This window comes from Pithys albifrons, chromosome 9 (genome assembly GCF_047495875.1).
Source record: "Pithys albifrons albifrons isolate INPA30051 chromosome 9, PitAlb_v1, whole genome shotgun sequence".
In the NCBI taxonomy this organism is placed as follows: domain Eukaryota; kingdom Metazoa; phylum Chordata; class Aves; order Passeriformes; family Thamnophilidae; genus Pithys; species Pithys albifrons.
Genome location: NC_092466.1, coordinates 374,297 through 401,396, shown reverse-complemented (window position 1 = coordinate 401,396; position 27,100 = coordinate 374,297). Strand labels below are relative to the sequence as shown.

Here is a 27,100-nt window from a genome sequence, read left to right as displayed (position 1 = left end):
ATTGGTTTTATCTTCTCAGTTCACTGTAAATAACCTTCATCTCATAGATATTTTAATGTTCTTTACAAACTCAAGGAAATTCTGGGGGGAAAATCCTGTGTAAAATGAAAGTGTGATAAAGATTTGTTAAATTAAAATGCATACAATTTCAGGTCTTCTCCAATAGGTCTAATAAGGAGAGTTTTATTAATGAATGTAAATGGCAGCAACACATCTGAGGCACCTACTAAATGTTCATTATAAATTACTCTCATAGACACTGTGATGAGTTTCATATTGTAGCCAGACTTATAAAAGTATGCAGATTGCTTCCCCAAGGGACTGTAGATTTACTTAACAGTGTAGTTAATTGCAATTATTTATTTTCCAGTGATTGTAAATGGCTTCTACATTAAAGATATATGTGGCTATTAGGAATTATTCAATTACCTCTCTTTTTCTCAGTGGTCTAAAGCAAACCTGAGCTTCGATTCCCAGAGGTCAGTCAGCAGTGTATTAACTCAATCTGCTCCTCAGCTCTCTGCTGGGGCCAAGCTCTGTAGCCATGAGTCCTCTCAGCAGAGCAAGCTTGAGAAATGCTCATTACCCAGCCCTGCAGCTGATTTTTTGACATCTTCTGTTCCATCCTGATGCTGCTACGGTTATTGGCAAGATTCATAGGAGGTTAATTAAATCCATCTTCAAAACAACGAGGGGCCAATGAGCCATATCCTCGTTGCAATAGTAAATTAAATGATGCAATTGTTTCTACTTCCATCACGGGTAAGGGGAGAGATGAGTGAATGGATTGTTCTCTGGCTGCCTCCTCTGGGGCCCCCGAGGGTCTCGGAGCATGTGGTCAGAAACCTGCTTTTAATTGGTGGCTGCAGGAAGGGATGACACTGCTACCAGCAGGCAGAGGTCCCTCCCAACGTCACTGTGTGCAGGATGACACTGTGACACTCACAGGGCTGCTCTGAGCGGGGCTGGGCAGCTCTGCCTGCGCCAGCTGTGCTCTGACACAGGCACGGTGACAGGGCAGAACGGTAGAGATGATGCCTTCATCAAACCTGGCACTGCCGGGGCCCTAATTAAAATGTACACAAATTAAATAGAATTATCTCGTGCTTTCTAATAGGGCAGAGCATCATTAAGCTAATTAATGCCGCGGTCTGTAGGCTGGGCCGTGGCTGTGGCTGTGGGCAGCAGCTGTTCCCTCAGCTGTGGTGGCGGCGGGTGACAGTGGTGCCAGCAGCGCCTGTCCCTGGCGCCTACACCCGCCAGCCCTCCATCCGTCCTCCCATCCATCCATCCCTCCATCCCTCCATCCTTTCTCCCATCCGTCCCTCCCTCCCTCCCTCCATCCGTCCGTCCGTCCGTCCGTCCATCCGTCCTCCCATCCATCCCTCCATCCATCCATCCATCCATCCATCCATCCATCCATCCATCCATCCCTCCATCCATCCCCCATCCCTCCATCCATCCCATCCATCCATCCATCCATCCATCCATCCATCCGTCCGTCCGTCCCTCCATCACCTGCTGGCAGCAGGGGTGGCTGGCACGGGGCCGTCCTGTTTCCCGCTGCCGGGGCTGTACCCGTGGGCCAATGCTGAGGGCAGGGGGTCCCCAAGGCACAGGGCAGCTCCCAGTGTGTGGTGTGGGCACCGCTCCACACTTGGAATGAGCAGGGACAGCGCTGGGAGCAAGACAGGGAGTTCTGGAGCGTGTGGGGACCTGTGAGTTCCCGGCAAAGCAGCCAGAGTTACCTGCAGGGGCCCTGGCAGCATCCCCCAGGTGGAGAGGTCCCAGGGCTGAGGCTTCAGAGGCGTGGAGAGATGGCCTTGGCAACAGGTCCCAGCTGGTACGGTGCTGCTGCCTGTCTCAGTGTCAGCTGCAGCCTGCCCAGGTGTAACAGAGCTCCTCTGTCTGAGTGGGGCAGAGTCATCCTTGCTGCATGATGTGCTCATTATCCAGCACAGCGAGATGGGTTTGTCAGACCCCCAGACATGCCCTTGGTTGTACAGCGGTAACGCAGGAAGTGTTGGGGTCGGAAAGCAGGAGTCACTTCACTCCACACCCACTGCTGAGCACTGGCTGGTGACTGTTCTCAGGGCAGGGGGCTCGTGCTGGAACAGGGACTGGGGCTGGAAAAACATGGGTATCACCAACCTATAATCACATCTGGACTGCAAAGTTATTCTGATCAAAGCAGGTGTAATTTGAATAATTTAGTGGACTGTTGTAATGCATAGTGTAAGTCTGTAATAACTACGTAAGTAAAGCCACCTATTGACTGGGGGTTTGCTTATATCCAGTATGGAAACACATCAGCTTAACCAAGGCAAAATACCACGGGGGTAGATGCTATAAAATACCTTTTTTAAGAATTATATCATTTTGATAGAAATAGATGTATCTGAAAAAAATTCATTCCTTTTACATTTCAGTTTATCCCTGGGTGTTACTTTGATACAAATTTCAACATCTGTGGATGAATCATGCACTAGTGTTTGAAAGGCACCCACCAATGGTATAAAACAAAAGGGGGGGAGGAAGGAAGGGCTTGCACTCTGCATTTGTGCAGTATATCAACAGCATGTGTGTACCTATTTTCATTGTCATAAATGGAAGCCTAGAAGGATTTTTTTTTAAAAAACCTCCACCACATATTAAAGAATGATATTTTCCTTGCTTATCAAAAGCAAAATTTGGAAGCAAGAATGTGGTGTCTATCTGAAAATCAGATAGAGTCAGAAATACAGTGAGAGTTGACGAACTGAATGCACAAAATCTCTGATGTATGTGCAGGTATCCTAAAATGTTAAGAAAATTCCTCTAACAGATTATTAACTGAAAATATTTATTCTCAAAAGTCATAGAAAAGTGCACTAAGGAACGAAGATCAATATTTTGTTAAAAAAGAACAGCCTTGTTTTTTATTTAAGTTTGGATGCACATTTAGTGTTGCTGGAAGAAAACTCTGTGTCATTAATGTAAAGTTTGCAGTGGCAGCTTCTGAGCACTGAGTGGTGAATGGGCTTGGCCTCAGGCAATGGACAATCTGATGCCTGAGGTGTGTAAAGCTCCTTTGTGGTGGCACATTGTACCTGGATGGTGCAATGTGGGACAGGCAGACATCCTGTTATCAGGGATAGAGTCGCTCAAGAGGTTCAGCTTTTTGACCTGTTAACAACTTTATTCATTCTTGCTTTTCAAGGGGCTCTAAATAAAATATTAGTAAAGTTTAAGGGAAATAAACCCAGTGGCTTGGCAAAGAGTAAGTGAAATGTGCAGTCCTTAGTCAAAGAAATCCTCCAATTCAGGTTCTTTAAAGGAAGCACATACCAGAACAAATTCTCTAGCCATACTGAATTTTTCAACTGTATTTAGTAATTGAACCAAATTCCTCTAACACTGCAGCTTCCTGCTAGCTTCAGTGTTCTTGGTAGCTCTCTGTTCCCTGCCTGTCCCATTCCTTTGCGCTTTTTTGACACATTCCTGGATATGTAATTATCACTCAATAAATCTATATTATTTCTGCTTGTTTCCATCCCACTCAAACATACATAAAAATGACCAAAATGCCTATTTCCACAAGTGAGTGTTTACTCTTCAGCCAGTTATTGCATTGGCCCTTGTAAGAAGTATTTTAGGTTCTCCCATGTTTGGTTCATTGTGGGCTCTCTGCCATGGAGCTGTTCAGAACGTGGTTGGGTTGTATCTTACAGACAGGCCTGCACATACAGACATGCACAGCTCTTTGACAGACAGATCTTTGATTTGTTCCTCTTTCTTCCACCTCCTTCAGCCCGCTCAGCACTAACATTGCCTCACAGGCAGATGGATCTGGTCTGAAAGTCCTATTTCCCTGCAAATTGGCATAGACATCAGTATTAATATTAAGAAGGGTCAGAAAACACGCCTTGAACTGCTCAGCACTGTGGAATAAGCGTGTGCAGCTCGTTACTTTTCTCTTTGTGACTCTTCCTTTGCTATTTCTGCAGCAAAGAGGTACAAAACAGGCCAGCAGCTGCTGTTCCCTGGTGCCTCTGAGGAGGACTCACATTTGTGTGTTACTAAAGAAAGCACTGCCTTTCCAATCCACATGATGTATCCACAAATGCCTCTTCATTAGTATGGACAATTCAGAGAGCGATTCTGCCTTTCTTGGAGTACAATTTCCCATAATGTATCATTCTTTCTCTCCCAATTTGAGATGAAAATTTGACATTTCAAAGCAAAATATGCAAAATGGCAGCCCAGGTATCTCAAATCAGCTGTAACAGTTGCTATAGCATTTAGGTTACTCCTTCTCCAAGGAAGAAGGATAGTTATTTCAAACTTCTGAAAAGCTTCCTGGCCCGATGTGCAGGCTGGCAGCATCTGCTCAGCAGGGAGCCTCAAAGATTTGCTCTTCCCCCTGGGAGTGAAGTGGCAGCTGGAAGGAGGAGCTGGCACGTTGAATCCCACCCTTTGTCCCACAGGTGTTCCAAGGTCAGGTAGAGGGGCTCCAGCCCCTGGAGAGCTGAGGGGCTCAGGGGCAGCTGGACCCCCGGCCAGGCCCCTCAGCTACAGTCACTGTGAATTTGTGGGTTATTGCACCCGAAGGTGGACACTGGGTAGTTGGGGGTTTCCGTAGGTGGAGGGTGGACTGTAGAGTTCATACAAACAGGGAATGAGCTGAGGGTGGGGCCTTCTCCTGCTGAAGGACTGAAGGACACCCTGTGCGTGTTGCCTCTGGGGAATGGGGCACCTCTGGAACCACAGGAGGTACCACAGAGAGGTGCCCCATCCCCTGTGCTGCATGAACCATCTCTGCAGTCTGCAGCCTGACCAAGGAGATCAAACTGGTGGTTTCACAGAGGCCAAAATAGTGGGAAGGGAGTGGAATGTGAGTTCTGGTAGTGACTGACACCTCTTGTGAAAATTTTAGCTTCTAATCTCCATGTTATTTAAAATATAATCCTGAATTCTTGCATTACTGATTACACAAGAACTCTGTTAGGATGTCATTTACAGCTCTTAGGAGCTTTCACAAGGCTCCTAATGTGGGATATTTTAATATGCAAAGCCATTATGGGGTTAAAACTAATTGTATGAAAAGAGATTATAGGATCTTTATCACATGTTGTTTATCTGATCAACAGTTAACAATTTAAGACAGTATTATCCTAGTAAAAAGAAGATTTGTTTCAGATACTGACATAAACATCCCCTCATAATAGTGGCTTTTCATTTACTGCTTTGCAATGTACCATAAGCTTAAAGGCACAACAGCTTCTTTGTGTGTCTCAATAATGCCTGTCCAGAGTGATGTCAGTCAATTTTTGACCTATACAGTCTGCTGTTATTCTCAACAGCCATGGAATAGATACTTTTTTCTTTAATGAGTTAAGAGTATGCCAATAAAATCTTTGAAAATTACCTATTCCTTCGTGGTGTCTTCCTCTGGAAGAACAAGGTATATTATCCATGCGGATCTTTCTGCAGTCTTGTTTCATCTGCCTGCCTCTGGCTTTTGTTGTTTGCTTTGTGGCTGACTTCCCACAGTCCTGTGTAACTTGCCCTTTCAGTGGGACAAATAAACACTAATGGTTAAGTGGCAGTTTAGGCAGAGGTTCAGAAACACACAATATACATGAAACAGCCCCGTGGTAGGAGCAGATCCTGAGTTCAGCCTCTGGGATAGCCTCCTGTGCAGCCCTCACACAGCCTGTGTGCTCTGGAGCACAGCAAACAGCTGTGGGCTTCCTCTGCAGCCTCCAAAGGGATTACAAACACTGTGCTGGTCCCATCCAACCTGATCCTCACTGTGTTCTGCCAAGGCTTCTGCATGGCACTGAGGGCCTCCTGCTCCCTTAGGGACAGCAAAGAAATATATACACCCAGTCAATCTCGCTGTGATGTTATTTCTAGATTACTCATATAATCTTAATGCTTCTCTGAAAATTAAACCAGATTTAATTCTTCCTTTGTTTTCAGCTGAATGCAACGTAACTGTAGTATTGTCATTAAGCTTGCAGAGCACAAACATAACCTGGACTGAGTTGGACTTTGGTGTGGTTCTCGTCTTTCTCCCTCACTGTCATTTGAGATTTTTTTAGTCGTGGAGTCCCCTCGGTGCAGCCCCTGAGCTGCCCTTGGAGAAGCATCTCCAGACTACAGGTGCACTGCTCCCTGTGGGAGCCATGGGAGTATCCCAGGAGGTGGCTGTGGGCAGCAGCATCCTTGAGCAGAGTCCAGTGTGTGCTCAAGCCTGAGTGACAGCAGCTGGACCTCGGCAAGCCAAGGTCCAGAGTATACAAGAGATTTAAATTAAAAATTGCCAGAGTGGGATGGAAATTTGTTTTCTTCTGTCTGCCAGGTATTTTACATTATATAAAATGAATACTAGATGATAATTGCCAGTATGGTGTCTTGTATTGATTTAATTCAATAAGCAGCTTCACCTCCACCTTTTGCATGCACTTGCCTTAGAATACATGCATTATGAAGGCAATGATTCAAAGTCTTTAGGAAATCAATATCCAGACAGGATTCTGTTCTTCACATATTGACAGCAGAATAACTCTAAGAAACAATGACAAACAATAAAAGCAGGAGTAAACAAAATTCAGGCTTTAGTTCTGTAGTAGTTGGACCCTGCAAGGGCTCAACTGCTGCCTGATGCTGCATGTTGTGTGTCCAGCAACAGCTGCACTGACCCCTTGCTGGCCGAATTTCTGCTGAAACCTGTGATGAGCATTGAAACAATTTCTGCCAATGATCTCTGCACAGTTGGCTCTTTCAGTTGATTTTTTGCCAATGACTTGCACAGATTTTTTCAGCCCTGAGCATGCACTGGGTAGTCAGATGGATATTTGTAGGCTGTTACCATTAACATTGTTCTCACCTTTCATGATTTCTCTGCAATGAAATGGAACTTTCATCGAAGCCTGTGAATTACAGTTTTTTAACTGAGCTGCTCTGTGTTCTAAGTTATTGTGGTTTTGTAATGGTAATTTTAAAATCTTTTAATACTGGCAGCTGAATTTCATGCACAGTGAGTGTAGTCCTGAGAAGTTACAGGATGTCCTTTATGGAGTAAAACATGTCACAGTTAGTGCAAACTGCACTGCTTGCTTAGTTCACACAGTTCTGAAATCACATTGTTATGGATAGTTCAGTACTGCAATTACAAGTAAAACTACCTTATTAGCAGCCATACAGAAAAAGCATTGGTTCTTTCAGTGCCATTCAAAAGCTTAGTCTGTCTTGGTTTGCTCACTCTGAAATATCTGATTAAAGTTCACAAGTCCAGATAATGAATAGTGAGTATCTACTACATAGGTATGACAACCTCTTTTCAGTAGGTGTGGAAGTCTTATCAAGAGTAACTCTTTCCAGTATTACCCCACTTGTAAATGTCATTGATGAGCCAGCAGGATTTATTTTTAATTTCTGTCCTTTATTTTTGCAGTTTTAACAAGTGCTGGATTTCACAAGTGTCAGTATTGTATCCAAGTGAAATGTTCGAGAGCTCTGCTCACATCTGGTAGTAGAAAAATCATTAATGTTTTCCCTGGATGTACTGGAAATCTCTTTAAGTTGACATATTTGTGTATGATTTAAAAAAGAAGGAAAGCTTTGAGCCACAAATGCCTGGGTGGTATTTCCTGACCATAGATCAGTCACAGTCAGAATTTAAGCAGTAAAACCAGCCAATTGTAATTGCCCATCCGTAGCCAACAGACTTTAAAGTTGGTTTAGAACAAACTGGAGTACCTGGGACAGTGCAAAATGCTAGAAGAGGATAATTTGTTCTTGTAGTTAAGGGTTAAGAAAGGAAGGAAGCACTGAGCAAGGTTCTCATTAGCTGAAGGCTTGTTAGTTTGACATTGATTGCAGGCAAATTAATGGAACAGTTGGTAGTGAGAAAATAAATATGAAATGCAGCCACAAAACTTGTTGTGAATTACCAGTTTGGATGACAGTGGTGAAGTGAAATCAAGTGATGGCAAGATGAGTTTTGAAAGCATCATTGTCTAAGTTTGCACTGGGCTGTGTTGCACAGGAGGAGCACCGAGGAGTGGCTGCAGAGCAGCAGGACACACTGAGGGAGAGCAGCTCAAGCTCAGCTCCCATGGCAATGCCTTGGCATAATCAGTCAGGCATCTTTAGGCATGTGTGTTTAACTGTGAATTTGATTTTGCATGTGGCTGCCAAACTGGTGTATTGAGATGCTTTTCACACCTCCACTGTGTGAATTGCAAAGGCCCAGTTTGGTGAGACAGGAGGGAGAGCAAGGCCTTGTGTCCTCTTACCCAGACCCTGGGCAGGGTGTGGGTGCCAGGAGCAGTGTCTCCCAGAGCTCAGAGGGCCAGGTGTGCTGAGCCAGGTGTGCTGAGCCAGGCTCCCTTAGCCCAGGTGAGCTGGGACCCCCAGGCTGTTCCACGGGCTCCCTCAGCCCAGGTGAGCTGGGACCCCCAGGCTGTTCCATGGGCTCCCCGGGCTGTGCCCAGGTGAGCTGGGACCCCCAGGCTGTTGGCACGGGCTCCCCGGGCTGTGCCCAGGTGAGCTGGGACCCCCAGGCTGTTGGCACGGGCTCCCTGGGCTGTGCCCAGGTGAACTGGGACACCCAGGCTCACCTGGGACCCCCAGGCTGTTGGCACGGGCTCCCCGGGCTGTGCCCAGGTGAGCTGGGACCCCCAGGCTGTTCCACGGGCTCCCCGGGCTGTGCCCAGGCTCACCTGGGACCCCCAGGCTGTTCCACGGGCTCCCCGGGCTGTGCCCAGGTGATCTGGGACCCCCAGGCTGTTCCACGGGCTCCCCGGGCTGTGCAGCCAGGGCACTGCCGTCCATCGCTGCCCTGTGTTCACTGCAGTGTCCCCCTTCCTCTCCTGTCTAACTGATAGTTAGAAGCCACTAACAGACAATTTAAAATGAAGAACCATACATGGGAAATCAGCCACAAGAGTGATTAGTAAGAGCCTCTGTTCCTGGAGCAGCTGCCAGAGGAGTTGGTGAGTGTCCTGTGTATTGCCAGGAGGTCAAGCATTTCTGAAAGTGTGTTTTAGTCCGAGAGGTGCCATTTGCTTCAGTTCAGGAGGCGATTGGTGCAATGTAGGGTCTGCTGTATATGATTAGATAATACAAAAGCACAGTCACTTCTGGCTGGAGCTTTGCCCTGGGAATTCTTAAAGCTTCCTGAGCAGACTTAGGTAACTTTGGTCTCAGCTTTTCTTGTCATTAAAATAATTTCTACTGAGTTTGATGCTGGTGAAGGAAGATACCACTGACTTCTGTACTGTGTGCATTTCACTGTTGCTTGTAATTACAAAGTTAAACTGCACCTGACCATAAGCAGCTGATGGAACATTCCTTTTAGCCATCCACTGTATCCCTGATGGAGACAATCAATAGGTAAAATCTATGCAAATGAGCGGAGTTCAAGTGAGGGCTACTCTAAACAAGACTTAAGCTATGCACCCGCCTTTGTGCCAAATTTTCCAGGGTTTTTTCTCCTGTAATGAATCCATGTATTTTGTGCATTGGAGCATGGCATGGGGCCTTTTGGATGGCAGGCTCTTCAAGGGAGAGGAAGAAAGTTTTAATCACAAAAGCAGAAACTTCAGTCAGAGAAGTGATTTTACACTTTGTTTCATTTGTAAATGGTGCATTTTGGCTTTTGTGAACTGGAACCCGGGTCCAATTCAGGACAGCATTTCAGGGATTCTTTCCAGGGGCTTTTTGAGTCTGAAACAGCGTGCATGAAAAGAGCAGGAGATTGAACGTAATTTGTTCCAACAGCTAGTCTAAGATTTTTTCCAATCAAGATTCTTTCAGCATATTCCTCTTTGTTGAGCTATAGGCAGCTTTTAAAATAATGGCATTAGCCTAAATTTCAGGGCTTCGCTGGGTGCTCCCAGCTCTGGTCATTAGCTACTAGAAATAGAAATGCCTGTATTGTAATCTTTTAATGGCTATGGGAGACTTGTAAACTAAGTTGAGATTGGAGCAATTTGGAGATTTCAAAATGAGCTGTAGAGTTCACTGAGAAAGAAAAATGCATCATTGAAATTCATGGTGCCACTTTGGTTTTCTTTGCTGGGATTCATCAGTGAAAGCCATATTGCTTTCCCTTTGCCTTTATTTAAAGCTCTTCAATACACTGTTTTTAAGGTCCATTTCTTTTACAAGCTTTTCCTTTCAGCTTGCCCAGGGTATCAGGTCCTACGAACATCTGTTTGTGCCTAAAATCAGCCAGGACCTGGACTGTATCCTGCCTCCCTCCTCCCCTTTGTTTCCAGAGGCTATTGTTTCCGATTTCATGCTATCAGAGGGGCTGCATGTTTTCCTGTGTGAAGTTGTCAGAGAGATAAAAGCACAGGAGCAGGGTCACATTTCGAGGGATGGGCATGAAAAATTGGTAAAATGTATCTTGAGGGCCACCCACAAGACTTGAGTGAAGAAATTCAGAAGTAGGGAGTAGAATTGTAATTTTAAAATTGTGCAAATTCTGGGGTGGAATAAGTAGTGGTGGAATAAGTGTTCAACAGGCAGAAATCTCTTAGTCCAATTTACACTTAGTTGACTTACTCCTCTAGGTAGTTTGAGAGTTTCCAGTTGGACACTGTTAGGCAGAAAACGCTGTCACCTTCACTGCGCCGCCTGCCCGTGTCCCTGCGGTACGAGAGGGAGGGGCGGGCCAGAAGAGTTAAAGCCACTGGTTTACACCTCAGCACCATAATGCACTGGGGAAGGGAGAAGCAGTGCTGGGGGTCTGCTGCAGTAGAGAGTCACAGAGTCACTGAGCTGTACGGCCCCAGAGCTGCAAGGAGTGCAGTGAGGAGGAGGAGGAGGATGAAAAGAAACAGTGCAGTGTAATTAGCCACACAAACCCCATTTCCAGGAAGGAGGCATGGTGCTATCCACCTACCTGTGGCTGTGGTTTAGTGCTGCAGGGCATGGCCAGCCCAAACACACTTCGCCTTTTGTCTGACAGGACTTCCAGAGGTGGCCCCTGGGTTGGAAGGATGCAGAGAGTTCAGGTGTGGCGGGAGGGAAGGTCTGTGCTCACACAAGTGGCTGAGGCAGCTCAGCACTGGCCTCCCTCCTGCAGGGGCAGAGCAGGAGGAGCTACAAGTGTCTTACAGCTGTTCTCTGAACGGACTGAGCAGCCAGGAAAAAGCTGTGCCTGTCTCTAACTTGGTGTCAGCACAGCTAAGGCAGTGCCTTGCTGGTCTGTTTGGTTTATCTTAACTTTTCACTTGGGTCTCTGCCAGGTATGAAGTGAAGGAAATGGTCTAACAGTGCTGATGTACGTCAGGGATTCACCAAGGTGGTCACATTTATTTTAGAAGCTTGTTATGAGGATTTTAAAGCACATGACAAGAAAATGAATGAAATATGTAAGTTGTACTTTTTCCAAGCAATTGATAAATAAGGGATGTCAAGCAAGGCATTCTCTTGCTGCCTCTCTCAAGGCTTCCATATTGCTAAATGATGTATGTGACACAAATCAGCCTAATACTGGAATTTTAAAGAGTTGGATTCTTTTCAATTATTTTTCTTAAATGCATAAATTATTTGCAATTTAATATGAGAACCCAAATATACATTCTGAGTTTTGTGGAATTTATCAGCATTTTTGGCTATGGAAATTCAGGGCAGGGCACTAATATGCAGGCTTCTTTCCACTTTGGTAGGATACCAGAAAAAATTGCTAAACAGGTTTTAGAAGTACAATAATTACTGAATTTATATCCTTTATGGTAATATTTTGCATATTAATTTGTTTATGAATAGAAAAAGGAAAAGCAGCAACACTGCCAAGTGTGTAGCAGTTGTGTAGGTGAGTTTAAAGAAGAGCAGTCTGAGAGTATTTTGAAATAGGAATATCACTAATGAGCATTCATGTTTAACTTGTGGTGACCGTGGTCAGGGCTCTTCCTGGATCCCACTGCAGGAGTGGCTGTGGAGGTGGCACTGCCGGCCAGCCCATGTGCAGTGGCACAGAGGGGACCTGCCCCTGGAGTGCCAGCCCGGAGAGGTTTCTGCCAGCCAGGCCTCCCCCAGGCTGCTGCGGGTCCCCGTGCTCCAGGCAGGCACATCCTCAGCTCAGGGGTGAGGAGATGCCTGGGCACAAAGTCACACCAGACAGTTCCAGTTCGAGGGGCAAAAGGGTAACTGTGTCTTTCTCAGCATCACCATCACATCTTCAGGTCTTGCACTGCTTTGAGTATTTTGGAGAGGAACTTTAATGCTGCTGATAAGGTCCATTTCTGGTCTTAATGGGTGCGAATTCTTTTTGAAATCACACCTTTTTATACCAGCACTGTTCTTTGGCATACCTGTCTGATTTTGGATGGGTAAAAGAATCTACTTTGTTTGGCTTTGTCTCAAAAGGGAAAAGCAAAGCCTACAGTAAAAATTAATAGCACATCTTAAAATCCATTATAACATCTCTCTTTTTTCTGACTAAAAGTGAGTGAAAAAGGCCTCTCTAGAGGAAATAAAGAAGAAGTTATTACAGCTTTCACTTTTTTGTGGTGTATGAAAAAGCTTTCTGTATGTTAAACAGTCTTGTGGACATCTGGCATGATTGGTTTTAATCTGCTGACTAAAAAGTCAGGATTAAATGTTGCTTTACACCTCTTTGTACTGCGGTCAGTAAAGTGACAGAGCTGCCCTGAAACAATGGCACTACTTATTCCACCCAATATGCCATGTGGTAGATCACCCCTTTTTCAGCACCACTTCTCTGCAAAGACAATGAAGCATCTGGTGGGGTTTTCCTGTGTCCAGGATATTTTTTGTCAGTAATTTCACTCCGCCGCTCTGCTTAGCTCTCCCCTGGTGCTACTTTTTGAGACGGGGTTTGCCAAATCCAGTGGCAAGAGGTCAGGAGGCCAAAGTGATGAATTTTTATGTGCCTGTTCCTTGTGTTTCTGCTCAGTCATGATTCTTTGCGCGCTGTGCTGCCCCTGAAAGGAGCCACAGTGAGCAATTTGTCGTCCTGGGCCGTGGAGAATGGGGAGGCAGATGAGTTAAAGTGGCGTGTTCGCTGCGGACAGAGCTGCGCTCAAACGTTTCCTGGCGGCCCAGCAGAATCCTCCTCTCACTATTCAGCCTCAGAGGGGCTTGGGAGATTTGTGGCCTGTTGGCTTTCGATCGAGTGACAAATGAATTTAGCAGCACTTAAAGATGCAGCAGAAAGAACAGCACTTCAGCAGCCAGCCCCAGCTGTGAGCTCTAAGTGATTCTGCATTAACACTTCAGAAATCGCATTTTCCCCTCTCTCAGCATAATTGGGAGCTCTCTGTTTCTTCTCTGTTTCTCAAAATGTTTGAATCCTGATTGGCTTTGAGGAAAAAAAGCCATCTGTGTTTCAGGAACTGTAGAACGGTGTTTATCGTTGTTGTGTCCTGTCCACAGGGTCGCTGGTCCTCACGAGCAGGAGGGCCCTGGTGGCCACTCTTGTGGCACAGCTTTCTGTGCTCCCCCAGCAGGGTCAGATGAGCCAGGGAGCAGCATCCACTGCAGGGTTAAATCCCTCTGGACCCCCAGCCGGTGCTGCCAAGTTGATGTTCCTCCAGGTCTTTCTCTCTCTGCTCAGCTCTGTCTCTGTACTTGGCTGAGGCTGTTGGTGGTCAGAGCTGAGCTTTGGCCCTCTCAGGGTGGCCTTGTCCTGGGGAGTCCTGAACACTGCAGTGCTGCACAGGCCTCCTCCTCACACCATCCCAAACCCACCAGAGTCCTGAACACTGCAGTGCTGCACAGGCCTCCTCCTCACACCATCCCAAACCCACCAGAGGGGATGCAGAACTGCCTTACCAGGGATGTACAGAGAGCTGGTACACAGAATATACCACCCTGTACCTCTCCACACCAGCTGTGTTACCCCCACAGCTGTTCTGTGTGTTGCCAGTCGTTGCTGAGTGTGGAGGGTGCACACAAGCTGATCTGTCAGTCTGTCTGACCCTTCACTGGGGAGGATATAGCAAACCTTGGCTCCACACCTTGCACAGTATTTTACAAAGATATCCTTTATTCATTTTATCCAAAAAACATTTTACTTTAATGTGTGAATAAGGGCTCCTGGGAGTGGGTGAGCTCCATGATGGTTTGGGTCTTGCTGAAGAAGCCTGGTGGGCAGCGTGCCTGGGGACAGCCCCCTCAGAGGGGTCAGGTGCTGCCACAGCCAGGCCCTTGGCACCTGCATGGCCACAGTGATGGGAGAGAGACTGTTCAATCCCACCTCATGGCTCTCTGAGCTATTTGAACATAACTGGCTGAAAAGGATTATTTGAACTTACAGGCTGCTGGACTCATATTCCATTTCAAAAGTGAATAAAGGAGCAAATGATGTGGAACCAGACAGGGAGTACATCGATGGGAAAGGAATGAGATATGGCAGGATGAAAAGGAGCCAAGTCAGAGAAGCTGGACAAATAGGAAAAAAAGGGGAAAATACAGGAAGAAAATGGTCCATATGCTGCACCAGCAAAGCATCACCTGGTCAGCCAGGTTTTACTCACACTGTAACACCATTCAGCACATTTCAGTTGTCAACACAGTGAAATTTGCATTCCCAACTTGTTCAGGGCTGAAAAACAATACAGTGGGCTGGAAATTATTTTCCTCTCATGTTTGCTTCCTTAAAAAGTAAACTTGGAGGAGGGGTGCTTCTTTCCCATGGACAGGAAGCAGTGGAAGAACATGGGCTTCTCTCTCACTTTGCTGTCCATGGCTGTGACCAGCTGATGACCTGGTTGGCACAGGTCCCTCCTGGAGGACACCCAGCCATCCCACGGTTGTGCTGAGGCACAGCAGGAGGCCAGGCCTGAGCTGCTGGCAGCCACAACACACTCATGCCTCATCCGAATTGCTTTCTTGTTCCACGTCTCAATTCCATCTTTGTTTAAGGGACTAAATTTTCTTTTGCTGTTTTGCATAATAGGAAGAAGAAAAAGTTTTTTTCATCTTTGTATTTTTAATTTTATGATCAAAAGTATTCAGTGGCTGCATAAAGGCATCTAGATTTTAGGTGCATAGATGGTTTGATCTCAGAATTGCCCAACATTTCATGTTTTAAAAGTCAGATCCTGATGATACCTGCTGCTGGGAGCCCAAGGGTCACACTCTCGGGAGGCAAAGCCTTGACCTTGGGCTGTGTCACACCCTTGATCTTGTACATAACTCCCCGTTAGTTTAAAGGGCAAACTGCTGACTTTGCTCCTGGTGGCAGTGCCGGTTGGGAGAGTTCCTGAGGCTGTGCTGAGCTCAGTGGGAGCAGGGGCTGGCCCAGCGAGCTGTGTCAGGGCTCCTTGCCGGGGTTAGGGAGGATGGGGCTGACAGACCTGCAGTGCTCAGTGCTGAAAGGGGCTCCAGAAGCACCAAAGAGTTTTCTTAGGTGTTGACTTAAATGTTTGCTATTCAGTGTTACTGCTCCCATGTTTCATTTCTTGTGGCTGGGAGAACCCATGACATTTGGAGGCAGCAGAAATGGGAACACCATCAGCCCAAACAGGCAAACGTTACCACTCCAAACAAAGGCAATTGCCAGGCACGTGGGAGCAGATGGGGTTCACAAGCTGGTTTGCTTTTAAAATGAAAAGAAATAGAGGTTCTTAGTCTGCAAGTTAGATAAAAGCAAGCTTAGCTATAAGGAGAGAAGTTGCCTCATTTCATTCCTCCCAAATTCAGGAGAACAGAGGATTTCATGTTTTCCTACATAAACAGATTTACATCACAGATTTGGTGTGCTTCATCAAAGTCTTTGCTGAGCAGAAACAACACACCCTGCTTGGTCAGCTGGAGTGGAAAAGTGTAAGTGCTCTGAAGGTTTCCAAGGAATTTTTCAAGCTGGTATCTCTACATGGCCAAAGTAGAAAAAGTTATGAAAGAGAAATAATAGAATGTCTAAGTAAATCTGAAGAGGTGCACACCTTATGGGGCAGGACAGCATGTATTGCATATATGCATAGGATTTCCCTAGGAACAGTTGGACTGTAATTATGAAAAAGGAAGTAATTGTCTTTGAAAACTTCCCTGGGACTACTTGACATCAAGTAGTGATGCAAAATGATTAGAGATGGACAAGAGGAGGCAAGGAACTTTTCTAGCAGACTGCTTCCAAATCCCAGATCTTGTAGGGCTCTGGATTTATGTGGATCTGATCAAAGTCTCGAATGTGTATTTATCAATGTCAGCAAGTGAATTTAAACTGGGACCTTAAAAAGGGGGCAGAGGAGCTCTTTACCTTTGCCTGCAGAGGCCCCACACGGTGCCATGTCCTGATTCACAAAGGTGCCACACAGCTCCTGGTTAGTGGTTTGCCACTCAGTGTAGGTGCTTTGCTGAACCCAGGCTTGAGATCGTAGTTAGCAGAACAAAATGAGAGAATACAGAAAGATGGGCAACCTGACCAGAGAGCCAGAGAGAGAAAATGAGAAGGTAATCAGCATGCAGGTGAGTATGTCTGATGGAAAAGGAGTTCAGCGTGATCTGTAATCTTGGAGAATCAAAGGCAGAGGCCTTTTCGATTTAATTCAAATTCTTTTCTGAAGAAGATAATTAAAAAGACAGTTGTCATTGCCACCAGCTGTTGGCACAGAGCAAAGATGTTGAGGCCTGGGGCCATGGTCAGGGATCTCAGGGCTCCCTCCAAACCTGGAGAATGGCAAGCTGTGCCAGTGACACGTGGCACTGAGCCAGCCATTCCAGCTCTGTGCCAGTCATTCCAGCTCTGGGACAGTCATTCCAACACCTGGCCAGCCATTCCAGTACCAAGCCAGCCATTCCAGCTCTGGGACAGTCATTCCAACACCTGGCCAGCCATTCCAGTACCAAGCCAGCCATTCCAGCACCTGGCCAGCCATTCCAGCTCTGGGACAGCCATTCCAGCTCTGGGACAGCCATTCCAGCACCTGGCCAGCCATTCCAGCACCTGGCCAGCCATTCCAGCTCTGGGACAGCCATTCCAGCTCTGGGACAGCCATTCCAACTCTGGGACAGCCATTCCAGCACCTGGCCAGCCATTCCAGCTCTGGGACAGCCATTCCAGCTCTGGGACAGCCATTCCAGCACCTGGCCAGCCATTCCAGCACCTGGCCAGCCATTCCAGCACCAAGCCAGCCATTCCAGCTCTGGCACAGCCATTCCAGCACCAAGCCAGCCATTCCAGCTCTGGCACAGCCATTCCAGCACCTGGCCAGCCATTCCAGCACCTGACCAGCCATTCCAGCACCTGGCCAGCCATTCCAGCTCTGGGCTGGCCGCTCTGGTGCCCTTCCCTGCCCAGGCTGGATCTGCAGTGACAGGCTTTGGGAAACCCAGCCCTGCTGCCTCCTGAGCAACCACACGTGGGAATTGCCGCTGTCCCTGCCCAGGGTGAGGCTGTGGGAGTGGGGTGGTGCCTGGGCAGTGGCAGAGCAGGTGACTGTCCCTGAGCACAGGTTTGCCAAGCTGCTGGACAGTGGCTGTGCTGTTACCTGGGCTCAGGTCACTCAGCACAGAGCCCAAAAAGTGAATGAGAAGTTTGGCATTGCCTGGTGATGACACACTGTTATGATCTTGTCACAAGTTATCTCTGTCTCTGGACCAGAAAATGTATTTTACAATTAACTTAGTGCAGCTGATGTGAAATTGAGACCAAAGAAAGATAAGCTGTTTCCAGGGGATCATTTATCATAAGAAGGCAGGAGGGCTTTGGGACAATTGGGTCATGAGGATAGTGTTTTGTTGCTGAACTTTTTTGGTCACACACAGCACCCAAAGAGGTATGTTAAAATATCCCAGAATGTCCCTGTGCCACGGATGAGCAGGAGGGGCATGGGGAGGGCCTGGAGCAATGCCCTGGGTCCTGGGCTGGGCTCTCACTGGTGCTGCTGCCACCTGCCCCTGAGGGTAAATCCTGGCACGGTGCAGGCAGAGGGTCGTGCTGTGGGCAGGGATGTGCTCTCAGGAGAGGGGCCATGCACAGGGCACATGAGCTGTGGGGGTCCTGCCCTCCTTCCACACGGCTGCTCCGCCACCCCTGGGCAGGAGCTGGCTCCTCTGGGAGCATCAAAAGAGAAAGTAATTTTCCATATTGGTACTTAAGTGGCTTCTCATTAATACTTTTTTGTATTTGCTCTTTACTCAACTCGTATTTATGTCACTGCTGAATTCAATTCCTGCTCCTGGGAGCTTATTAGTATTACAAGTGTAGTAACTTCTCTAGGACATTATTATTTGCACTCAGTTAAAGTTAACACAAGTTAATACATAGTCTGAAGGATATTTTTGCACTAGAAGTGTCTGTCCTCTCAGACAGGGTTGGTTTGATTGCTGCACCCTGGGGGACTGAGCCCTGTGATGCCCCTGATGTTTGGAGCAGCTGTGAGACCAAAAACCTCTGCACGGCTCTGAAAAACCAGCCACCATTTCAGTGGCAGGTAGAACTTGAAAACCACAGTGTTGGGTTACCTGTCCTACAGCTAATGCACAGCTGCCATAGACTCAGAAAGTTACATTTCACTCTGTTTTTCTCACTTGCAAAGATTGAGTGCTCGGATACCATAATTTTGGAGGTTTCTTCTGCCCCCAAAAATTTGTTGAAGTACTTACAAGCCTGTAATAGCTCACATATCAAGAGGTGGGCTCAGTCTCAAGGTTGTTCAGAAAGCAGGAGAGTGAGATCAATGAAAAATCAGCTGCGTTTTCAGTGAAGCAGAAGCAGCAGTGCAGTCCCACAGCTGCTCACAGTGATCCCACACAGACACGGTGTAAAATAGGATAGAGACTGTTGGGGGCTTTACATATATAAAGCACAATTGTTTTAATGTCTGTATTCCTTTTTACTGTAGGTATGCAGAAATACAGTCTGAAACACTTGACTGTGGTGTGTGTAGGGGAGCAGATGCATTTTGAAGGTGTATTATGTGGTAAATCAACAAGCTTTCCATTTCTGAGGATTACCGAGTTCAGAAGAAATTCCACATTTGTCTCTTGTCAGTATAAAAACCATTCCCTCCTAGCTTTGCCTAACAAGACATCATTGCTACATCCCAAGGCTATTGTCAGGAAAGCTGTTGCTGTGTTTTGCAATTCAATACACATAAATTATCACCAAGGATTATTGCAAAGGGCCTACCTGTGTGGAGTATGGGAAAACAGGAATGAGACAGAGCTATGTTTTTGCCAGGGAAAGGTTCTCTCTCAGCTCTGAGTGCAGCTCTCTGCAAGCTTCTGAACCAAATCTTATTTCTGAAGAAAAAAGATTTTTAAAAAATCAGTTATGTAGAGTTTTGATATCTGATTTCCCCTCCTCTGCCCTTGTAACAGAGTACCTTTGAGGGAATACCCAGCAAGGAACACTGGGGTTTTACAGAATTTTGATTTTCTTTACTAGCAACAAAAACCCCCTTCATAAACAGACTTGCCTAAAGAGGCACATGGTCCTGAAAGTTTTCTGCTTGGGTGACCACGACTGTGTAGAAATTGAAAGGAGGAGGAAAAAAGGAGTGCTGCAGCTTGTATAAGAAATGAACCTTTGCCCAATCACTTTTGTCTGTGAATAAGGTAACTTTTTGTGCGTGTGAAATTTGAAAGCAATAAGGTATGTGGGTCCTTTCTCTGTATCGGTTCTCAAGAGTCGATCGAGGGGTTTTCTTTGCAGCCGGCCTGAAGTTGGGAGATAAAGCAGCTCAGGGAAAAAAATGTTCTCAAGCAGATGCCTTTAAGAGACAGAAATCATGAATTTGTTGAATTGCAACCACTCTGGGGGTGGCTACAATGACTTTTTGACAGTGACAGTAACTCTGCCGTGTCTTTTCGAGCCCTTCTTTGGCCCATTCACTCTGGAAAGCTGCTTAAGCGCACTTAAGCGCATTAGCATTTGGATGCTCGGGGACCGTATTGACCCTCATTTGGAAAGTTTAAATGAGTGAAAGATGGAGCGATTTGTTAGGGCTTTAGAAACCAGCTTTAGAGAGCGGCGAGTTTTCCGCTCTGGTTTGTTCGGGTGCTTGTTCTAATCTGGTGTGCTGTTTGAAGGGACCAGACTGATTTGTGACACATGAGCCCAAAGCGCTCCTTTCTCGGGCCTGACCCGATTATCTGTCTGTGCTCGGAATTTCAATCAGCGGGTCGGGGCCGGGCTGGGCGGGCACGGCTCGCCCTGCGTTACCTCCCTGGCTCCTCCGGGCCGGACGCAGATGGCCAAGCGGGCAGCGCGTGGTGCAAAGGGACGTGGTGGGTGCGAGGGACAGGTCTGTGCCTGCCTGCAGGAAGGGGTGCCAGAAGTGCAGCCCCCACGATGGTCCCCATGTCCCTCCTCCTCCTCCCAGGAAGAGGGAGACTTAACCAGCCCCCACCAGCATCTTCATGCTCTTCTTCTGAGCCTTCCAGGGCAGGTGGAGTTCTCCTTGTGCCAGTGGGCGCTGTGACTGTGCAGACACACACAGCTGCTCTGCTGTGTGCCGAGTATTTCAGGGTAAGCCTGGAGTGAGACGTGTGTGACCCGTGGACATGGCACTGCCTTTGGGGAGGGAGGAAACAGCCAGGAAAAGTTTGTCAGAAATGGGCATCGTTCATTCGGTGAGATGGGGAATTGGCACCTCTTCATTCACAAACTTGAAGAAAAATATCAGATTTGTGTTTTTTTACCAAATCTCACTGAAGTTACCCATTAAAGACAAAGTGACTCAGCTCACTGCTTTTTGTTTGTACTGTGGCAACAGGCAGGAGCTTTCAGCAAGAACTAAATTTTTTATCAAATGGGAGCAGAATGTCTCTTAACAGATTGCCCCATTCTGGCACCAGTAACCTCAGCTGAGATCTAAAGTGTTTGGTAGCAGGTGGATTTTTGTTTAAATACGTATATGACATGTATTTCTGCCTTTAGGAGGAAGGGAGAAGTGAGATGTAGTTCGTGGCATTGTGTCTGATAGATAATGCAACTCTGATAATGAATCCAAAGGCATTTCTCTTTGTGAGAGGAAGAAGCATGTAGTACAATGTGAAATTGCATTACCCTGTTACCACAGAACGTTGTACAAGTGAATATTATGCTAAATGAAAATCTGTTGTCTGGCCATTATGAAAAGGAATGGAGCAGGCAGAGCAGGAAAATCACCTCTTTGCCTTTCCTTGGCAGAGTTATTTTCTTTAGCACACTTTTGTTAAGAACCTCTAGCAAAATAAGGGTTTATTCAGGAGGGCCTTTGCCTGTATCCATATCCAGGGCTGTGCACAGATCCTGTCAGCAGCTTGTGCCTCAGCTGAGGGTGCTGAGCTGCCTCCCAGGGGTGGGGGCACATCTCTGCCTTTGGACAGTGCTAAGGTTTCATCAGTTCCCCTTTCTGCCTTCTGCCTGATGGGTGCCAAGGTGGGCAGAGGGGCAGGGGTACCTGTGCACAACCCTCACCCCTTGCCAGGCAAGGGGACTGCAGACCACAAGGTGACCCTGCCCACCCCTCCCCTCACCTAAGATGTCTCTATCCCTGCATTTCAAAGCACTTAACATGCTTAAAGCTTCATTAAAAGTACGGATTCAACGAATCTAAAGTATGTTTTTGGGTAAACTTTATGCCCAAGTGCTTTGCTGAAAGCTCCAGGTTTCCCCTGTTGCCATGCAGTGGAGCCAGCCCTGGGAACAGCCCCTTCATTCCCTGTCACTGCCCACTGTGTCCCAGCCAGGAAAGTACCCAGTGGGTACCCGACCCTTCTGTGAAATGCATACTCTGTGCCTGATAAAGGGTTGATTTATAGCGTGTTTTAGGCACCCAGTCCTCAGAATATCTAGAGATGTGATGTTGTCTCTAATTTAAAAGAATGCTGCACCAGGGATTTGCTATCCAAGCTAAACTGTGAAAATTGCTGTCAGTGTGTGAGCATTGCTCAGCTTCCAAAGGGGACTTGGAACATGAATTTAGAGGGCAGACACTTTTGCTAACAAGGGTTAACCTGCAGAACTGCACTGCCAGTGTAGTGACCAGCCCTTAGGGCCGACACAGAACCCGCGGGGTGTGGAGTCCTGAGCTGTGAGAAGTGGTTTGGAGGATGTTTACAAGCACTGCGTGGTAACTGTGAGGGGACCTGTCTGCAGGGTAGCAAGCTGAAAGACTGTTTGCCTTATCTGATCAATACCTTTTAATATTGCCTGTTTCTCTCCAAATGGTAACTCAGTTGATTGTTTCAAGTCCATCATGAGTAGAAGTGACTTAAATTAGCAATCTTTGTATTTTGACCTGTAGCAAATCATATTTCCAGATACATCAATTGATAATGTTCAGTTAAATCTGGCTTGCTTGTGTATAAACTGGTTTGCCTTTCTCCTTTCTCTGTGTTTTCCCTCAGACACTCTGTGCAAAGGCCACCATGCAGACCATCCGGGCAGCTGACACAAATGAAGTAGTCAAGCTAATATTTCGTGAATCTGATAATGACCGAAAGGTAAACAACCTAATGCCCTCGGCACCCCTGTGTAAATAGAAACGGTGTTGAATGTTCACTTGCTTGTCTACAAAGCATGAATATAGTTGTTCCAAACTGATAATGTGGAGGGAGGGGAGGGATGTAGATTGTCACACCTAATGCTCAGTTAATTGGATCTGTTTAAGTGATTGCCAGCCCAGCAAATGGGCCAGCTGACGAGGGGCTTTGGACACGTGCAAATGTGGTGTGGGTTTAAAGGGCCGCATGTCTGGAAGGGTCACTGCCAACAGCTGGGTGCTGGGCAGCCGAGTCCAACAGCTTGGCTGACCTTTCTCCTCTTTTTTTTTTTTTAGGTTATGCTGCAATTAGAAAAGAAGCTCTTTGACTATTTTAATCAAGACGTATTTAGAGATAACAATGGCACTGCGGTAAGTTCACTGCTGAACACCTTGGAATAACTTTGCAAGTCACATACAAATTGCACTCTGTAACTACCCCTCCTGTCTGCAGAATGAGAAGAGCCAACACAATAACTGCTCCAGGTGTCTTCATCACTTAGCCAGTTGTTTTGTGTACAAGTTCTTAACTTTGGTGTGTTTACCTTCTTTTTCATAGAAAAAAATCATAAATTGTGCATGACAATTCACTTTTCTTCTCTCTTCTCTGTTCTGCATTTCTCAAAGCATCCTGTTTCATTACTAGCTCTTCATTGTGCACCACAGTAACTTAGGAAAAGCCCTTCGTGTAAAACTGTTCTGAAAATACTTGGGTCTTCTGAGTGTACCAAATATACTAGAAACACAAAAATAAGTAGAGTAGAAATCTCAAACCCTGAAGGACATTGTCAGTGTTTGGGTAATCATACAGGGCTGCCCAAGAGGATAAAGCAGACAGGGAACACTAATCCTCTGATTTGTAATAAGGACTGTGATTTTTCTGTGAAAAGTGGCATTGTATTGTCTTTAAGGTGATTTTATTTTGGAAAATAGATGTATCACTGCTTTCTCTGTTTCATCCAAGGTTCCTAGGAGTTATGTATCTAAAGGAATACATTGTGTGCCTGCTCTCATAGAATGTGACTGCTTTGTGACAGGAATGGGATGTACACAGGATCCATGACTGTCCCTGTCCTGTCCTGTCCTCTGCCCCCTGTTCACAGAGAGCTGGGCTGTTGGAGGGCACTCTGCAAGACTGCAGGGCAAGGAGGGCAGTGAAGCCCGGGTACCCTCTCTGGTTTTAAGCTGGCTTCACCTTGGAGATTAATTCCATGTGAGAATCTGAGCTCTCACTCATTTGTTGAGGCCAGAAGAGTCTGGGGAGTGACACCCCTGAGCACAGTGAAGGTCTTGGTTCCCCTTTCAGCCCCTGCCGCCACCCTGCCCCAGCGTGGCCCGTGTGTCCTGTGTGCTCACACTGTGCTCACCTGTGTGCTCACCTGTGTGCTCACCCGTGTGCTCACCTGTGTGCTCACCTGTGTGCTCACCTGTGTGCTCACCTCTGTGCTCACCTCTGTGCTCACCTGTGTGCTCACCTCTGTGCTCACCCGTGTGCTCAGCGCTGTGCTCACCTGTGTGCTCACCTGTGTGCTCACCACTGTGCTCACCACTGTGTTCACCTGTGTGCTCAGCGCTGTGCTCACCTGTGTGCTCACCTCTGTGCTCACCCGTGTGCTCACCCGTGTGCTCACCTGTGTGCTCACCTGTGTGCTCACCTGTGTGCTCACCTGTGTGCTCACCCGTGTGCTCACCCGTGTGCTCACCCGTGTGCTCACCCGTGTGCTCACCTGTGTGCTCACCTCTGTGCTCACCCGTGTGCTCACCCGTGTGCTCACCTGTGTGCTCACCTCTGTGCTCACCCGTGTGCTCACCCGTGTGCTCACCTGTGTGCTCACCTGTGTGCTCACCTGTGTGCTCACCTCTGTGCTCACCCGTGTGCTCACCCGTGTGCTCACCCGTGTGCTCACCTCTGTGCTCACCTCTGTGCTCACCTGTGTGCTCACCTGTGTGCTCACCTGTGTGCTCACCGCTGTGCTCACCTCTGTGCTCACCTCTGTGCTCACCTGTGTGCTCACCTGTGTGCTCACCTCTGTGCTCACCTCTGTGCTCACCTCTGCTCACCTGTGTGCTCACCTCTGTGCTCACTGCTGTGCTCACCTCTGTGCTCACCTCTGTGCTGACCTCTGTGCTCACCTGTGTGCTCACCTGTGTGCTCACCTCTGTGCTCACCGCTGTGCTCACCTCTGTGCTCACCTCTGTGCTCACCTCTGTGCTCACCTGTGTGGACAATGTGCCCTCAGCAGACCGTGAGATCACTCTGGCGGTTGCTGGTTTTAAATTCTTGAGGTGAATGCATACTTGGGAAATATGTAATGTTTCTTTCACTGATGTTTTGCATTTTTGGGGGCATCTAATTCAAAGCAATGACTCTCCTCCCAGCTGCTGTTTCCCTACTAATGCTATTCCTGTTGCAGATTTTCCTCTGTGTATATTATTATAATAACTTTTTTAGCTTTCTTTTAAGAACTGCAGTGTCTGTTATTTGTATTTCCCTCCAGTGCATTCCTGAAGCTGAGCAAAGCTGTTCCTGCTGGTCCATTTGCCATGTCCCAGTGGTATTTTGGATGGCTGCTGGTTGGTTTGCATACAGGGCCATGGGGTGTGAAGGCAGAATCCCACTTAAACACATTCCATTTCAAAATCAGTAGTCATTTCTTTCATGCATCAAGAAGTGGGAAATCTTCCAGATCAAACATGGAAGAAAAAGATAAACGATATAATGAGCCATTGGAGATAATCTAATCTTCATGGTCTAGTTAAACACGCAGCACCATGATCACTAAAAACAAACTACCTCTCTAAAAGGATAAATGTCTCTGTGCCGAATTCAACCCAAAAAATCCATCGCATCCTTCATCAACCGCCGGTCTTGTACCAGCCTGACAGAAATTTAATTCAAGCTGGCTCCTGAAAATAATTATTGTATTTTAAGAGTAGTAATCATTGGTCGGGACATGATTGAATGTGTCCATGCCTATTGACTTTTTCTATGATTTATAGCTTTGTTTAGTCGATATTCCCATCGAAATTGTATAATTAATTATAAGTGGGGCTGTCAGGTCTGCAGGATGGAGTGCCCTGATGAGTATTTGGGAAGATTAAATTTTCCTTAGCTGTACCAGTGCAAGGCTTGGGAATTTCCACAGCACTGTAGCTGTTGGATAAAGATGTTTTCTGTGTGTTTAGCAACTGCTTTAGCTCAAAATCCATTGATTTTTCTGAGGGTATTTTTTTTATCAGTGCAGTGTCTCTTCAGTAACATTGGAATGTGTACAGATGTGACAAGATCTGACAAATATTTATTATCAACAGGCTGCTTTATCATTGTCCATACACAGTTATTCCTTCCTTTTTACATTGTAATCAACAAAAAGGATCTTAAGATATATTTATAAAAATGATTATTTTTTATGAAAAATCTGATATAGGTACAAATTACCTGTTTAACAGAAATTCAGTTTGAAATGCATACAGTAATCTGTCAGGTCTCATTTTTCCAAACTAATCTGTAGCTTATCCAGACTTATCTGTACCTTATTCCAAAGTTAGCTCAGCAATTACCTATATTGATTATCTCAGAGTGCAATGACTGTTCTGTATTGTTGTGTTTCAGAAGGGAATACCCAGATTTCTCCAGCTCTATGGTGATAGAAAAAAAAGAGCAAGCCTGTTTGAAAACAGCTGTAGCAATAATGTGAAACTGTCTTAGTACTGAATTGCTGTGCTGTGAGTTGTGTGTCAGAGCTGTGGTGGGTCAGACAGAGCGAGGGTGACCGTCACCACACTGAGCTGTCACGGGTGGGGTGCAGGGAGGGAGTGCCAGGGCACTGGGACAGGGGGAGCAGGAGGAGGGACAGCATGTGGAGTTCCACCTCAGTGTCAGCAGATCCCAGGGAAAATTGTTGCTTTCCAATCAGCAAAGGCTCAGCCCCTCTGCCCTGGGTGGTGGGACATGCCAGGCTGTGCTGACCAGCCCCATGGAGCTCTCCTGCTCCAGGGGCTGCCCGTGGGATGGTGACAGAGCACAAATGAGCTCTGCTCACACCTTCCCAGGGGCAGCAGCCCCCACGTGGGAACCACCACTGTGTCCCCACCACCCCTCTGTGCCCCAGTCCTGCCCAAATCAGCCACGGGGGCCCCATGGGGGGCTCAGACCTCCCCAGCAGGGCTGTGGTGCTGCTCACACTCCTGAGCTCCATGACTCCACCAGTGCATCACTCACAAAACCAGGTTGGAGCTTTGGATTTGCCAGCTGTGCTGGTTTAAAGGTAAAGCTGCGGGAGAAAGGAACCCAATACAAAAGAGAGTATAAGTCAGAGTTACAATTTAACAACAATATTACAATAAATGCAATAGCACAAAGAGAATTTGATTTTAACCCCCAAACCCAGCAGTGTAACCCACCCCCTGGGGCACAAACACGGTGGGGTTTGGTGACCCCTGTGCTGAGCCCCACGTGGTTCCCCCAAGTCCAAAGTAAGAGGTGAAAACCCTGTTGGTGCAGCTGACGGTTGCAGTCTGGTTAAGTGGTGGTCTCTTCCTGATGAGGTTCTGCTCCTCCTCTGGATCTGGCAAATGGTTCCCCAGGTCCCAAAACCCCCAAGATTCTCTCCCCTCAGGTGCAGGTGGGAGCCCCCGGTCCTCCCCCAGGATAGGGAGTT

At 46.9% G+C, this 27,100-nt stretch overlaps 1 protein-coding gene across 3 annotated transcripts in view; it reads left to right on the top strand.

Moving 5' to 3' along the window:
• The window catches only part of INPP5A (inositol polyphosphate-5-phosphatase A), a 195,029-nt gene that overhangs the window by 136,517 nt on the left and 31,412 nt on the right, over positions 1–27,100 (top strand). For all 3 annotated transcript variants that reach the window (XM_071563901.1, XM_071563902.1, XM_071563903.1), the window contains exons 10-11: positions 22,306–22,401; positions 22,737–22,811. In XM_071563901.1, coding sequence (XP_071420002.1) covers positions 22,306–22,401; positions 22,737–22,811 — 171 coding nt within the window. The remainder of the gene's footprint in view (positions 1–22,305; positions 22,402–22,736; positions 22,812–27,100) is intronic.